This window comes from Gasterosteus aculeatus, chromosome 4 (genome assembly GCF_964276395.1).
Source record: "Gasterosteus aculeatus chromosome 4, fGasAcu3.hap1.1, whole genome shotgun sequence".
Taxonomy (NCBI): domain Eukaryota; kingdom Metazoa; phylum Chordata; class Actinopteri; order Perciformes; family Gasterosteidae; genus Gasterosteus; species Gasterosteus aculeatus.
In genome coordinates, this window is record NC_135691.1 from 29,557,716 (window position 1) to 29,574,171 (window position 16,456).

The 16,456-nt window shown below is 46.0% G+C and overlaps 1 protein-coding gene across 4 annotated transcripts; it reads left to right on the plus strand.

Moving 5' to 3' along the window:
* Positions 1-502: 502 nt before the first annotated feature.
* Positions 503-16,456, plus strand: LOC120817192 (actin nucleation-promoting factor WASL). Of its 4 annotated transcripts, XM_078101856.1 has the most exons (12): positions 565-1,000; positions 5,159-5,293; positions 5,463-5,549; positions 6,290-6,386; positions 7,424-7,447; positions 10,206-10,386; positions 10,976-11,018; positions 12,111-12,264; positions 12,479-12,496; positions 12,978-13,519; positions 13,606-13,714; positions 14,206-16,456. In XM_078101856.1, exons 1-12 carry the CDS (start codon positions 896-898, stop codon positions 14,265-14,267), a joined length of 1,557 nt encoding a protein of 518 aa, XP_077957982.1. In that variant the 5' UTR covers positions 565-895; the 3' UTR covers positions 14,268-16,456. The 4 variants fall into 4 exon arrangements, with proteins under 4 accessions (XP_040029041.2, XP_077957982.1, XP_077957983.1 ...); XM_040173107.2 differs by lacking the exon at positions 12,479-12,496 and having other exon boundaries at positions 503-1,000; XM_078101857.1 differs by lacking the exon at positions 7,424-7,447 and having other exon boundaries at positions 568-1,000.

The following is a 16,456-nucleotide window of genomic DNA, read 5'->3' on the forward strand; positions in this document are numbered from 1 at the left end:
GTACTTCACCTTTCATAATCCATTTACAGTTTGTTGCTATGAAAGGAATAGACATGTGTATCATCCCAGAAGCATTTAAATTCAGGCGAGGGTAATTATTTAATGTCCGAGGGACTGTTATTGTTCTGGGAAATAGATATCAGCTCTGCAGCTGAACCATGACCTCTCTGACGTCAAGAATAAAGTAGCGCACTATTATCATCAGAGGGAAATGACACATTCCATGGTTCCCTTGTTCACACTTATTCAGTTTTCAACAATTCCTCTAAAATTGAGAATTATATTCCATTATGTTCACAACTCGCACCTTATTTCTTATCTCCTCCCATTCTGCACTCACATTCCTGTCATAAAAACGAGGAGCGAAACGGACCAAACCATGTCGACGGGGAGTACGCTAACAGCTGTAATTTTATTTAGCCTTTTTCCTCATTTTAATTTTGAACAAAATATACCTGCACTTTTAAATATCCAGGAAAGAACTATTACCATTCCCCGTGGCAGAATTAGCTCTGGGTAATTATGTGGAACAGACCTGGGGTAGGTGTAAAACCCTATTCCCAAATAGTGGACTCGTCCTGGCTCTGCCATGTTGGATGGAACTAGCTCCTCTGAGCTCCCAGGCAGACGGACTTCTCAGTAAACTTTTTTTGCCATTTTCCGCCTTCGCCCGGTCTTTTACCATTTTTAAAAGAGAACTGGGACGTTGCGCGCGTTTCTTGGCACCCCGATATCCCCGGACGTCCGGCACAAACTACCTACGTGAAGGGGTCTGGGGGGAGGAGGGGGGGAGTCGGTGCGAGGCCACGAATGACCAAGGAATTGTTTATGTGCCTCGTTGGATTTCCCATAACGAGTTACCGTCCGTGCACACGTAACACGTCGATCCCCGATAATGAGCGGACACCCGTCGCAACGGCGGCAAGCAAATGTCGGGTCGATGCAACTGACACCGCAGGAAAATGAATGCCTTTTCAACCACCTCGGAAGGAAATGCATCGTAAGTTTGTTCCTTTCCTTCGGTCTCTCCTATCACATTTGGGGGGAAGCTAATAAAGCTAACTAACGTGACCTTACCCGTGTGTCTTAATGACGTCAGCTAGGAGGCGTAACGGTGCGTTTGTGGCCTCTAGTTTAATGTTGTGATATCGCAGTGGACGTGTGTGTGTGTGTGTGGGGGGGGGGGTTGTTTTGACAGTAAGGTCGACTTTCTTCAACGTCCCGTTCGGGACAAGTTGTCCCTTACTGTTTCCGCTGGTGCGACCCTCACCTGACCCATGACACACCTGAAGCCACCGTGGAAATCGTTCAAATCCCGCCGACGCCCCCCAGCCTGACTGCTCTTGGGGCGGGGGGGGGGGCGATGATACCTGGTGACTGCGGTCCGGAACTGCACCGTCACGACTCAGTTTCGTCTAATATTGCGTCACACGTGCAGCATCCAGCTGACTCATTTTCGTTTCTGTGCACATAGCTAGATTGTATGACACTCGGGCATCAAGCACCACGACATGTTTTGCTTTTTGATGTCTGAGTGAGAATATTCTAAACAACATACACCCTTTGTTGAAAATGTCAGAAAATTGTGTTATTCTCCCGTGTGTAGTTACTCAGTATTCATATTGACACTAAGTGTTATCAGCTGGAAAGCATGTTGCACCCTTCACCTGTTAATGTTCGCCTTCAGATTAGAGATGTTATAAAGTCACGGATCAGATTGATCCAGTTCTACACTTCAGATTTGTGTAGACTTTGATTTTGTTTTCGGGTCACTTCCTCATATTGACCATACTGTCCTCCTTTCAAAGCGTTCAGTAAAGGTGTCAGAGAAACAGCTGGCCGTCTTTGTGTCCACTGCACCCAGCTCCTCAGTCCAGTGGATCAGTCATGTGGTCCCTCGCTCTTTTTTTTTTTTTGTGTGTGTTTGCTTTTGGAGAAGCTACATTTCCTGTCCCCCGGGACGTGGCACGCCAGGCCCCGTACGGGGTCACCACGGTGGGGATGGGGATCTCCCGCCTGCCGCTTTGCAGCAGGTTCCTGTGGCGTGTCCGACTACACCTATATGACCCCCTTTTAAAAAAACATTTTTTTTATAAATAGTCCAGTGACGTCCTTCCTCGGGCATTTCTAGGCTGTTGTGTCATTCGCCATGTGACACAGGATGGCAACATTCCTCCCAGTCCTACGCTCTTGTGTGTTTGTACGCGTCCTTGCATGCAGAGAGAGTTTTGGAAAGAGGCAGTGTGTGTGTGTGTGTGTGTGTATGTGTGTGTGGCAGCATAATGAGTGAATTAGTGGCTGACTGAGTGATTTGTGCCTTTTTATGTAATGCAATTATTGTGTGGAAAATGTGAGAACCTCGAGCACCTTTTACTTTTATTTGTCTTTACTGTCTTCTCACCAAGATACACAGCCATTAGTTGGCAGAATTAGACTCTGTGCTGTCAAATAATTGAAACAAAGTGATGCAAAAGGGAATCTTTGTTTGCACTAGATTGCTTCTGGTGTCGCTTTTTGTCTTTTTATAACATAAAAACAAGATTGCCCCACCGCTATTTCTTCCCCGACCACATGGCGAATCTTTGATGAAATGATGAATGTTCTTTTTACATTTTGATGTTTTAATTTTTTGTGACTTCGCTAAAGTCCAGCCCATTCGGAAGTTTTTGCAAAAAATGTGTACGTAGTGCTCATGACATTTACTGTCACCATGTTTGCCGAGACAGTTGAAAGTGGCAAGACTTATTCCTGTCAATGTGTAACCGCTGTGATGGCCTCGTATTATCCCACTACTTGGTTCATATGTTAGGAATTACAAGTATTCCAACCTGCTTTTGGCTTCACTAGACGCACACACACACGCATGCATAAAGAAAGCAATACTCTTACAGGTACACACACAGTGGTCTTACTCATTGATTTCGCTCATTGGTATTCCTTCTGCTGTTTTCACCATCAGCAACGCTGTCTCACTGGGCAAGAGGTGGAATGGGTCCAAGTGTGTGTGTGTGTGTGTGTGTGTGTGTGTGTGAGCGTGCAGACTGCCTGATCAGCGCTCCTGTCCTACAGGAAGTCCCGTGGTCGGCCTCCTCTGGTGATTTGTGCTGGAGAAGTGGAACATGACTCCTTTTCGCCATCGCTTTGTACAGCGTTTCTCCTTCCTTTCTCCTTTTTTATGTCATCATCTGCCCCGATGCCCCATTTTTCATTCATCTTCCTCCTTTAGCGCTTCCTCAAATCCCAGTCTTCCTTTTTTAGTTCTGTTTTTTCTTTTTCCACCGTTCATCACGTCCCTTTCTTCTTTCCTACGCTGCCTCTCCACATCAGCAGCTCCTCCTGTTTCTTCCCGAACAAAACCTGGAGACAGAAATTGCAACACTAGGTGTGATTATTCGAACCCGGCACAGTGTGTGTGTGTTGCTTGTGTTGTCCTGTGGACGGCCAATGTAGCAGGAACTCCCACAGAAGCTACTTTCAGTACTTTGACAGATGTTTACACGTCTGGGGACAGATCTTGTCTCTAGTTGAGATCAAAATCACAGTGGGTGTTGTCCGAGCAAGGGCTCCTAAAGAAGGAGGGTAGGAAGGCTGATGTTGGCGTAATTATAAAGAAACTAAAAAAATCAAACGCATCCGATGTTGCGCGTTGCCGACTAATCTCCATGGCGATGTGCCGTTCAGGTGCGTCGTTGTAGTAGCAGAGAGATGTAGGAACAGAAGTCCGTGAGAGAGAGAGAGAGCGAGAGAGAGCGGGAGCATGAGGGAGCGAGTGCTTATAAAAATAAAAAAAATTGTTCTACGATGACGTCATAGACAGCGCTCTGCTTCCTGGAGCCTTTGGCCCTGTCGGGGGCAATCAGCGCTCCACGTGGAGAGGAGCCCTCCGCCCACCCACGCCCCGGTCGCTGTGCCAAAGCGAGGCCGTCACACAACGGTATTTTTATGAGTCTCTTGATGTGCTTTTTAGTATTTAGACATCCAAATCCACACGATCAAGAGCTGCAATGCTGCTTTCGAGAGGGAATTATTTCGGATGAATGTTCTCTACGTGGAATCATGGAAGCATCTGTTCATGCTTAAGTCGGACACAGAGGTCCTGGGGATGTTGGGGGGGTGGAGGGAGGAGAGGGAGAAAGAAAGCTGTCGTAGACGTCATCACTTTTACCTGAAAGAAGTTTTCCAAAACTGGATGGAGCTTAATGTAACTAAGCTGGCTGGAATATCATAAGCCCTGGGCATGCTACAAGTTTGCACATTCATATTTCCTACTGCAGGCAAACACAGTAGCAATATTAGGACAAGGACAGGTTATTGATGTTTAATTGAAGCTCTACTGTTGACGTCTTGAACAGAAACGAGCAAGATGAAAACAGACAAAACTGAAAGGTAACTCCAGAAAACACCTCTTCAAAATATATTTTCGGCTTCATTTAACCGTCACATTCATATAGGTAAGACTGAAAGGAACCGATGAGCCGTATCTGTAAATTACTAACGATACCCGTCACTACACTTACACAACCCCAGATTACAAACGCACAACACGAGGCCTCCCCTGCAGTCTGCAAGTGTGCCGTTATTCCTGGAGGCATCACGTCGAAAAAAGGCCCCAAAGACCTCCAGGCTTTTCCCTTCCCGGTGCCGTGGCTTTCATCTTTGTGGTAATGACTGTGAGCCGGGACCCCTCGGTGTGAGAGACCCCCGGCAGGAACCTGTAAAACCAGTGGGGGGGGGCTGGTTTTGTCGTGTGTGTGTGTGGTGTGCGCTACAGGTGTGCCCTTCTGTGACTGTGTGTGTAGTTTAGCCTCAGGCTTTGCTCCTCAGTTTCACATACGTGTGTGTGTGTGTGTGTGTGTGTGTGTGTGTGTGTGTGTGTGTGTGTGTGTGTGTGTGTGTGTGTGTGTGTGTGTGTGTGTGTGTGTGTGTGTGTGTGTGTGTGTGTGTGTGTGTGTGTGTGTGTGTGTGTGTTATAAAACATTGGCTCAGGCAGTTTAGCACGAGAACATGTGGGCACAGCTCAATTTAGCTTTAGCTCACTGAGTCTTTGCCCTTGTGAGCTACCTTTTTTTTTAAATTCCATTACTATTTAGATCCATTTAACGTGACACGAAGACACAGGATAAACTTGTGCCCCCCCTCTGCCCCCCCCCCCCTCCAGTCATTATCCGCTGCAGTGGTCCAGGTGTTCACGGCAGAGAGGAACTCCAGCTGGAACAAGAGATGCTGCGGGGTGGCATGTCTGATCAAAGACAACCCACTGCGATCCTACTTCATCAGGGTGCTGGACATCAAGGTAAGGACGCCGCTGTGGCTCCTCCCCGCTGACGACGGGACCCGAGGTGCACCGCCGCTTGATATTCATAACCAGCAGCGAAGACTGTGGGACTTTTCATTTAAGACCCGTAGCGCTTCGCCGCTTCCTACTCCTTCACCGGGCTTCGTTCTGTGTGTCCTCTCCCCAGGATGGGAAGATCTTGTTTGAACAGGAGCTGTACATCAACTTCAACATCAACCCCACCAAAGCGTACTTCATCACATTTGCTGGAGATGTGAGTTTCCCCTCTTCCTCAGTATTCAAATGTGGTCACAAGTACTTTTTTTTTTTTTTTTTGTTTCTATTTAGATAAGGTGATGTGGCAGGAGGAGGGATGTGGGGGGGTCAGGGAGCAGGTACATTTTTGATTTCAGATTCATTCTCGGCTCTCGGCCTGCTATGCACACGCGTGTCTGTGGAACTGCCGTGCGCGGCGAGGAGGGACAGTTGTAGAAACGGCCGTTTTCCAGACTTTCTGGGGGGGTCGTCCCCCTTGTTCAATGGTCGGGGAAACACTATTTCATATTCATATTTCAAAGTAGAGCCACTTCTCAGCATAACAGAACGTGTGTTGATTTAGGGAGAGAATTTTGTTCAACCAAACAGTCTTAAGACCTTATATTATCCATGAAACAAATCCAGAAAGAGAAGAAAGAGAAGCACCCGTGAGTCAACTTCCAGCATCGGCCACCAAAAGTTCGCATCCTACCGCCTCCAACTAAACTATTTCTAGAAAGCCAATTGAATGGACCATCTGAAGCACTTTTTGTGAAACAATGTTTTCATTTGGGGGCCAAACAGCGGCTCAGACTCCAGCAGACCGTGAGGTATGCGGGAAGGCCAGTTGTGATGATGGAAGTGAGGACGTTTAGGGAGCCAGTTGGCCCTTAACAGGACATCGTGTGACATAACAAATGTGTTTTGATGATGAAATGAATTTTTTTTTTTAGTTCTGTTGTGTGTGTGTGTTTACAGGCGTACCAAGTGGGTCTGAACTTTGCCCACGAGGAGGAGGCCAAGCGTTTCCACGGCCACGTGATTGACCTCCTGGGGAAAAGACAGAGGAAATCTGGTACTGACTTCCTGCTGCTGCCCACTTGCCTCCACACCGACCCGCTGACCGAAAAACATGACATGTTTGGCAAATTCAGATCTTGCGTTCAAAATGATAATAACAGCGATGCAGAAAGGTTCAAGATAACATGCAGCAACAGACGATTGATCGATGTTGTTGGCTTTTCTTTGTGTGCCTTTTTTTTAAGAGGTGAAATTAGTTTGAGCACAAGTTACATTTTCTAAACATGTCATTTTGAAAAGAAAATGCTCAAACACACAGAACTAGGCATTAAACATAAATTCAGCAGGTGATGCTTCCGCGCTACAGTGAATTCTGGCCAGACTTTGGTGGAGGTTTGGTTTAACTATGGACGAGTTTTCTCAAACGGAGACCGATTAATGAATGAACACTCCACACTGGGGGGGGGGGGGGGCGTAGGCATTGCAGTGTCATGTACAGTTTTTTCATTTTTTTTCCATCCTGCACCAACAATTTAGATTATGGCGCTTAGAGGCAATCTAAGAAAATGTATTTCTGGCCTGATACACTATAAATCTATCCATCTAAGCGAAGCAGTAGTGGATGTTTTTCATTATGCTGTATTTGAAAACACATCACTAAGCTGCTCTGATCTAGCATTTAGCCTTTAATCAGTTAGTGGCCCTCAGTCCTAAATCTTCATCCTCGCTTGATTCCCACCGTGTTTCTTCTTCTTCTTCGGGTCATTTCCAGTGGGATCATTCTTTCACCTATCCTTTCCTTCAGCCCTCCGCATGGGGCGCTTAATCTTATCGACACGGTGTCTTCTCTTTGACCCTCAGCGAGTGCAAATCTCAATCCTCCTTCTTTATCGTGAGGGTGTAAAAGAACTAACGTCCTTTAAACGCGCTCACCAAAACACTCTTTCCGAATAACTCTGTATTCTGCTCACGCCGAACCGACACCCCGTCCCCTTCCTCTCTCCGACTCGCTCAACACCCGCTTCTCACTAACGACCCGCCGCCGCCCGCCACATCGCATTGTAACGATTGCATTTGTCTGTGTGTTCACAGAGAAGAGACGCGACCCTCCAAATGGTACGTTTTCCACTGTTTTTTTTTCCTTTAGACTGCTTCAGAACATCACAGAAGCCAGAGACGCCATTGGCAACTTTAGGGGGAAATGACTGTGCCCTGGAAACAGATGGCATTAAAGATCTGGTACCTTTTTGTCGTCTCAAATCAACAGCTGTATTCTTTCCCCAATCAGCCGTGTCCCATTTCCAAACGGCATACTAACTGTAACAAAACCGGCAGCACACACACACTTTATTTTATCGTCCCGCAATGCACAAACAAAATGGAGAAGCTGCTCCTTGCTGATCGTAGATTTGGTTAAACTTGGCAAGGTAAAAACGTCATTCGACGACCTTCCGCTGCATCGCTTCCTCTAATGCCGGATTGAGAAACCAGCTGGAGTTGTTGGAGGAAAAGAAAGCACAAGATTGTTTTGGCATTTTAAAATCTATTTCTGCGTGAAGTGGAGTCTTCGTGCTGAACTACGTGTCTGACCATCGGCCGGTAGGCGGAGGACTCGGCGTCCGTGGATGTGCACACATTTGTGGCACGTTTAGCGGCAGCTCTGGACTGAAAAACGGCATCACTTAATCCAGCTCTCTCGTGTGTGCGGATGACACGTTTGACACATTTTTGTATTCAAAGCAACTTCACGTCACTGACCCTGTTGATGCTTTTCCTGTGGGTCACACGTGGTCAGATGTCATGCATGACGTCAACCACCACGTAACTCACAGGTCTACGGGTAACCCCTTTGGGACCAGATTCAGATATTATTCTGGCGCCCTATGGTTTCGCCCCGTTTTTTTGTGGCTCCGCCTCCTTCTTGTCTTCATCATGTTTTTAGAAACCCTGCAGCTTACCGTGGGATTATGCATTGATGGGCTTTAATGGTTACGTAAAAAAAAGAAAAAATCCAGCACTAAATCCAGAATGATTCGCTGGGATTTGATCCATGGGTGTGTATTTTTTGTTGTTTTGTGCCGGGATGGGGAGGAGATGGTAGTGTAGGTGGGTGGAGAGATGTTCAGTGGGGGGGGTGGAGGGAGCCACGCCGTGCGAGATAATCTGACTGCGCCCTGCTGTGATGGAGAGCGGCTGAGGGGATGATTGCAAAAAAAAAAACGGGTAGAAACTATGCAGAGCTCAGACCGGCGGATAAAGCAAAATATGGTGAGCGATTTGCACAGAAGGAAACTGCTGGTGTGATGGAAGGAATGTGAGCGGAGCGGTAAACTCTTTGGCCCGGCTAAGTGTCGGCTGTGTCTTCTCGCAATGGCGTCACTGGATGTCCGCGGCTTGCGCAGCGTGTCCGTCTCCCCCGCCGGATGTGGGACAAAGCCGCCAGTTCAGTAAGTGCGCCGTCACCGGGCTCTTCCTCCGCGCCGCCGTCTGGCTTTTGAAAACCTTTTGGGGATCGTCTTGAGGAAAGCCTTTTTACTGGCCGGGAACTGGACAACCAGGAGGATTTCTCTTTCTACCTGCTTAGAGTTGTGTTGTGTCGGGACTCCACCCCCCCTGGATGCGGTGCTTCCAACACGCCACGTTTCTCCGTTGACTCAGAAGAGACACACATAAGCGAGGCTGTTTTCTGAGTCCGCATCCAAATACAGGTTCCAGGACCTCGTCCCCTGGCGCCTCCACCTTTTAGTTGGTGCTTGCCGTAGTGCTCATTGCCCAGTCAGCTGCTGCGATGATGTTCTGCACCACCTTCCTGTCTGCTCCCTCCGAGGACCTTAATTGTGACGGCAATGGAGGAGCAGCAGCCGCAGGGGTCGGAGGTTTGAGCCCCGCGGGATGCCTGTCCTCTTTACACTGCCTGGTTCTGCCTCAGGACGAAACGTACCCGTCTCTCGCCGAGCCGCCCTGCCAGCTCGCCGTGTCCCCCGTGGAGCACGCTCACAACCTGGTCAGCAGGATGCTTCTCGGCATCAATGCGAGCGCCTGCGGGGCGAGAGACGGCGGGTGCATCTGGGACCGGGTGAGGAGGCGGCGCAGCCGGTCGGCCTCGCCCTCGCCGAGCAAAGCGCCCCAAAGTCCCTGTAGGGAAAGTGTTAAAGGTACGTGCTGCCGCTGAGGCACCGGTACCGCTCCTCGTCCCATCTGAAGTCAACGCTGTTTGGCTGCCTGTGTGTTGGGAGAATAGGATTTAGTAGACCTGTTTTTTTATTTTTTATTTGTTACCCAGACATCTTGTCATTTTGGTTTCTACTTTCCCTTGATGTTGTTGGTTAGCAAACTTAGGCCTCACCTTGACAATCTTGATGAGTGGCAGGTTAAATACAGGTTGAAGACAATGCATTTACATTTCTGACAATTTGGATGGTTAATTGAGATGTGCACAACGCTCACAGAACTGACGAAACAGGTTTTACAATACATACGTACATTTATCCCTGAAAGACCTGTGGTGTTTAGTATCTTCTCCGTATTTAACCTGAAGTAATAAGATGATGATACAATTCCACGTATTCCATTTTCAAAAAGTGAGACGTCTCCGTGCCAAAAGTCTAATAACGGCTTACAAATCTGAATAACAAGGACCCGAGTTCTTTTTTTTTTTTCTCATGACGTTTTCAACCGATAGCGTGTCAGCGTCTTCACATGTGCCACACATGTCATTTGTAGCCCTTCAATATGACAACAATATTATATGTATATAAATGTTGAACATTTATAATGTCCTCTTGCTCCTTGAGATCTTGTGGAAGTTTAGATTATGTTCGGTTCCATGCAGTGCTGTATTATTCTAACTTGGTCGTCTCTGTGCACATTTCAGGCCCGACGTTGCCCATGGCGACGGTCGACATCAAAAGCCCAGAGATCAGCAATGCGCAACGTTTCCACAACTCTCAGGTGAACAACATCGTGCACTCGTCCTTCCAGAAGAGGGAGAAAAAGGGCAAGGCGAAGAAGAAGAGGCTCACCAAGGCGGACATCGGCACACCGAGCAACTTCCAGTGAGTCGGCACAGGCCTCTTCTGGGGGGGGTGGGGGAGGCTGAGCTCAGGTGACGGACGTGGGGGACCTGGTCACAGGGCGGTACTATACAATGAACCGACCTGACCGGCGGTGATGGTTCTCGCTTGAAGGGTTCATCCTTTAGGATCCGAGCAGTTTGTATGTACTCCTGGGACGTGAGTCCATGCGGATCGAGATACAAATCCAGAGTAAATGTTTGTGTACATGCAAACGCTGCATGACTGTGGATCTCTTAGGTCATGTAGACGTTGACGCAGTCTCCCTCTCGGCCATATTAATCCGGGCTGTTTTATTGAGAATTATAATCTTAGAGAGAATGTGGAGTGGGATTGGTGACGTGGGGAAATCTGTATTGTGCGTCCAGGAATAATCGGTGGTAGCTCTCATAGTTTTCTGGGAGATTCTGCAGTTTGCAGGTGGGCCATCTTGGTTAAACATTTTTTTTTAAAGCTGTTTATTGAACCTCAGCTTTTGTGTTACTTACAATGCATTTCTGTTCCGCTTACTCCTTTTATTTGTTTTACTTTTATATGACATCACATGACCTCTTTTTGGCTCCTCTCACAGGCACGTCGGGCACGTAGGATGGGATCCAAATACAGGTTTTGATGTAAGTACAATCAAGAATGCCTTGTTTTTTCGGTGACCTCTCGATATTCTTAAAACATGGCACTTTGTTAATCTAGAATAATCTCACCTTGTAAATTACTTTTATATCAGCTCCATAATATTGAGCAGAGCTGTGAATGCTCAAGTCATCAGGAACGTTACACAAGGTGATTTAGGAGGGAAGTGAATGAACCCTAATTTGCATAATCCATGGACCCGTTCCCAAAAAAGCATCATAAATCTTTATGATGGACTGGATGATTAGGATGAGATCATGCGGGTCAAGGGACTTACTCTGCTGGCTAATGAAAAAGATGAAATTCAGGTGGTTTGGTTTCTTAAATGAATGCTTTCCAGGACTCATTTGAGATGGTGACGTCGGTTCTATGAGGCTTGCTCACCTTTAAAATCCTCAGGCTTGGATCTGGAGCACCGATGATGGGATTCTAAAATGTCCAGGGGATGTATTTTATAGTCTTTCCAGTTTCTCATTGTTCTTTACTCCACAGATACTGCAGATAACGTTATAACCCACCAAAGTGTAGTGTAACACCACACTCACATGTGAGGTCCACTTTAGTTCATGGTGGTAACAATGGATATAAGCAGTACTATAAGTACTGTGGCAAAAAATAAAGGCGAGTGTCATAATCTCACCGATGTATAGTTAAATAACCAGTATGCTGTATTATTTCTATTCCTCTTCCGACAGTTGAAGGGGAAACTTTTCTTATATAGTTCTTTATAATAATCAGAAACCCTTTGGCCAAGCTTTTTCCATCTTTTTATTCATATTTGGGTTGATAAACGTTTTAACTATCTCCTTTGAAATGTCACTCCACACCACTAGGTGGCAGAATAATCACTAATATTATGGTCTCATTTCAAGCCGTCCTCATGCCCCAGAGTGTGGTATCATAAATGATTATGAAGAAGAAAACAAAGTTACTTCTTACATGGCTAACCTTCCCCGAATGGACAACAGCCCAATGAGAATAATCATTAAATTAAATGTAAAAAAGTTAAATGTCCCTTATTTAATGAAATCACAACCTTTTTTAGGATAATAAACCCAAGCGTTTTCTTTCTCCAGTTGAATAACTTGGACCCGGAGCTGAAGTCTCTGTTTGATATGTGCGGCATCTCGGAGGCTCAGCTGAAGGACAAGGAGACCTCGAGGGCAATCTATGACTTCATCGAGAAGAAAGGAGGCGTAGAAGCTGTCAAAAACGAGCTGCGGAGAGAAGGTGAGGCATTTGGTAATAGCCTAGAGTAATGGAGGAAGCAAAGGATTTATCACATTATTTTCTTTGGACAAAAGAATGAATCGTCTAAATAAAAAAAGATAACATCCAAAACTTTAGCTTGGAAAGGTCCACAGTTGACTTTACTATTCTGGCTTTTTGCTAGACTTTTAAAAGGTGACTATAAATTTAATTGGTGTGATGGTTTTATCCCCAGGTCCGCCCAGGTGGATCGGTAGGTTTCTGTGCATGAGCCGTGCATGCAAAGTCGCACTGTAATACAACATGACAATTCGACTATAACGTGACTTTTTTTCAGTTCAGTGTTTGCTCTTTTACTCGTGTTCGAATAAGATTTGAATTTTTGTCTTTATCTTCTGAAGAGACTAAAACTCAGCTTTCGAGTTGAATGGTAGAAGGCTGCCCCCGGTGGTTTGATTGCATAACTGCATGATGCTTCGACACCAACAAGAACTGAGATTATGAGTTTTGACCGATTCGCCGAGAAGATTTTTTGCAGATTTATGCAGATGTTTGACTGATGTGCTTTAAATTCCTATGTGAACATCCAGACATTCGGTCCGTCCTCTCGTGAAGCCGTTCATTTGGATAAAACACGTGGAATGAATTCTGGATGTTTGTCGAGGCTGCAGTGGGAACTCCGCAGTGAAGATTCCATCTTTGCTCTCTTAATTAATTATTTTCTCTCTCTCCAGCTCCTCCGCCCCCTCCATCCAGAGGCGGCCCTCCTCCCCCACCCCCACACCACAGCTCTGCCCCACCGCCCCCGCCTCCAGCCAGGGGCCGAGGTGCCCCGCCACCTCCTCCCCCCTCCAGAGCTCCCATCTCTGCGCCCCCTCCTCCCCCTCCATCCCGACCGGGCATGTCCGCTCCGCCTCCCCCGCCCAGCCGCAGCTCCCTCCCGCCGCCCCCTCCGCCAGCCCATGCCTCAATTTCGGTGGCGCCTCCCCCGCCACCTCCTCCTCCCTCATTTTCAAATCCATCCAGCGCAGGAGCCCCGCCTCCCCCCCCTCCTCCTCCACCCCCTCCTGGGCCTCCGCCCCCTGGCCCCATGCTGCCCCCACAGGCTAACGGAGGGGACGGCGGTCCGCCCTCAATCAGCCCGGGGGCGCTGCTGAGTCAGATCCGAGAAGGCGCCAACCTGAAGAAGGTGGAGCCGAAAGAGAGGCCGACGTCCACCGGCACGGGCAGGGACGCCCTCCTCGACCAAATCCGACAAGGAACCAAACTCAAAGCGGTCCGTAGACATTCGTCACACGCGCCCCATCAGAAATGTGCTCATCTTAACCCTTTGCTTTAACTCACGCTGGTATTTCTCTGCAGAGGGACGACAATACAGATTCAACCCCTTCCCCCGCGGCCGCGTCTGCAGGCATCGTGGGGGCCCTGATGGAGGTGATGCAGAAACGGAGCAAGGCCATTCATTCTTCAGGTACGAAACATTCAGCATCTACTTCGTCCTGAAATATGAAATACGATCTTCCTGTCATGCACGGTGGAAGTAGAGAGGGTGGGTAGTAGAGAGAGAGGGTGCGCTGGGAACCGCAGGGCTGGCCTGTAATGTAAAAGTCATCATTTATGCTGGCGCGTTAATCAAAAGTGTTTTTTAAATGGAGACGTTTATTCTTCCTCCTCAACAACCCCGTGGTTTCTTTTTTTTTCTATTTTGAGTCTGAGGAGGAAAGGGTTCTTCCCTTGATTCACAGAGCGTTAAAGTTAACTGTTGAACAGAGGGGAAAAAACTATAGACATTCATGCTACAATTCATAATTTCAAACTTAATCTAGAGAAGTAAGCGTTTTGGAAATGGATATTGCTTTATTGCTAATACGGTAATTAGTTAGCTATTTTGTATTATTATATATTATTATGTCGTATTATTTTTGCTGTTTTTGATATTCTTCATGTGCATCTCTTCTACAGATGAGGACGATAATGATGACGATGATGAGGACTTTGAGGATGATGATGAATGGGAAGACTAGCAATAATTGTTTTGGGTTTTTTCTCTGCCCTCTCAAACCCCTGGATGATTATGACACTAAGATGATTCGTCTCTCTATAAAGAAATATTTCATTTCAAAAATTCTAAATGAAATGTTCCATCAATTTGCTGTATATGTTTGTTGCCTTTATGCCTTTTTTTTTTCTCAATCTGTGCAATACCTCATTTAGTCTGTAGATGTTTGTCAATCTCATATGTGAGACAGCCGTTTCTTTGTCTCCGTCACGTCTGTCTCTCCTGTGTCACCTCCATCTTGTCTTTTGATAGCAATATGTCTCATTTCGACGGTGTTCGGCCTTTTTGATTGATCTGCATTTCTTTCTCGTCCTCCCACCTTCCCTCGCCTCCATCTGTCACTCCGCCATCTTTCAGATCATCACTCATGTTCCCTCACTGTCACTCTCTCATGTTCCAATTTCACAGATGAATGTGTACAATTTCACATCGAAGTGTCTCTTGAACCTTTAGCGTTAAATCTTTTTTTCTTTTCTTCAATGACTTAGTCATCAATCGTGTCTTCATTGTTTGTCAGGAGGAAAACAAAATTGAACTATTTTCATACCCTATTGCTCTCTAGTTTATTTTTACTTATTCAAATGAACCTAGTTTAGCACTCATATTTTCTTAAAACTGAGACGAAGAAAAAGAAAAATGCTCTTTTTGGAATATATAGCATCATTTGCTGTTGACTGTAAATTAGCTGAGATGAGTCTTATATTTTTGCACAGATTGAAAGAGGAGACTCGCTGCATAAATACAGGACATTTTCAGGGTGTGTATCATGATGGGACATAAATATGCTTTCAGCAACGAGGCACCAGACATTAAGCATTTTTAACCGTTAACCAACCACACTACATACAGCACATACAAGGAGGTAGCCCACATTTTTATGGCTGTCTATCTGTTGTAAATTTTTGTTTTGATTTCAGTGTAAACTGCTTTTTATCTTTATTTTATTTTTTACAATATCAAGTAGTCGTGTATTAATGAATGTCTGTGTGTGGGAATCAGGTCATTCATCGTGTTAAGCTTCAGTAATAAATACATTTTAGTTTAACACACCTGTTGCTTATAATGGGCCCAAATGCTAAGTTACTGTACAGAAAACAGCGGTGATAAAGTAGTTTTTGTCCCGTTGGAGACACTAAGTGACACTAAGACACAGTTTAGGGACAAACACTAGATCCATGGCATCGTTCAGACCAGTATCGACATGTTCTTGACTAACTAGTAAATCTTAAGGTGTAATATAGGAATAGTTGAAATAACTGGTTATTTACTCTCTACAAAGACCAAATGGTCAGAACTTTTAAGGCCAAATTTGTTTCTTTTTGACAGACACTACTACAGAGGCATGATTTGTCCTGTTGTGTTTTAAACCCTTAAGGTCTGACCAAAAATGTTTCTACTTGAAGCAGCTGCTTCAGCAGTTATGGCATTATTACTTAATCTGGAGACTCTGTATTTATGGCTTGCTCGCCAACCAACGAGTAGCTACTACCAGAGACATTTGTGGAAAAATACTACAAACCAGAAATGGGGAAAATGTATATTTGTTTGTCCTTTTACCCATCAAAGGTCAGCTAACGTTAGCCGTCATATGCTAACTGGGCATACCAGGACAAAAACAGCTGCAGAACCCCCACATTTAACACTAACATAATAATGACGTTATTGTGGATTAGGCATTTTATCGCTACTCTGTTCTACTTTCAATTTGTACAATGGAATTGTGTCAATTCCTCCTGGAGGCGTCGAGCGCGAAGCCTGGTTGTCCAGGTTCCCTCGCCGGCGGCCGTGTTAGCATTTCGCACGGGCTAATTATTAGCATGCTACAATGGCTAACATGCTGTGGCTAATAGGAGAGCTAACAGAGAAAAGTCTGACCCTCGGTGTAACTAATATCCAGACAAAAGAAGGGCTTGACAAAATGAGCTGTTTTTGTTTTCACTGTTGCAGAAGAGGAATGTTGGATTTCTGTCTTTGAGAGACAAATTGCCACTTGTTTGAGAACTGACATCTTGTCAAATGTCGAGAAACCTTGCCATGTCTTCGCTGTTAGCTTCTGTAGTGGATTTGGTAAATGAGGAAGCCAAGCCTTCTCAATGAGGCTTGACAAATATTCAACATTGAACATTGTACACTCCAATAAAAGGTTGATATTTA

Bases quoted from the DNA above. Each gene is read 5' to 3' on its own strand.
- LOC120817192 (XM_078101856.1), top strand. From the start codon at position 896: ATGAGCGGACACCCGTCGCAACGGCGGCAAGCAAATGTCGGGTCGATG. The intron at 10,387-10,975 runs GTGAGTCGGCAC...CTCCTCTCACAG, and splicing joins GGCACACCGAGCAACTTCCA to GCACGTCGGGCACGTAGGAT. The intron at 11,019-12,110 runs GTAAGTACAATC...TTCTTTCTCCAG, and splicing joins ATCCAAATACAGGTTTTGAT to TTGAATAACTTGGACCCGGA.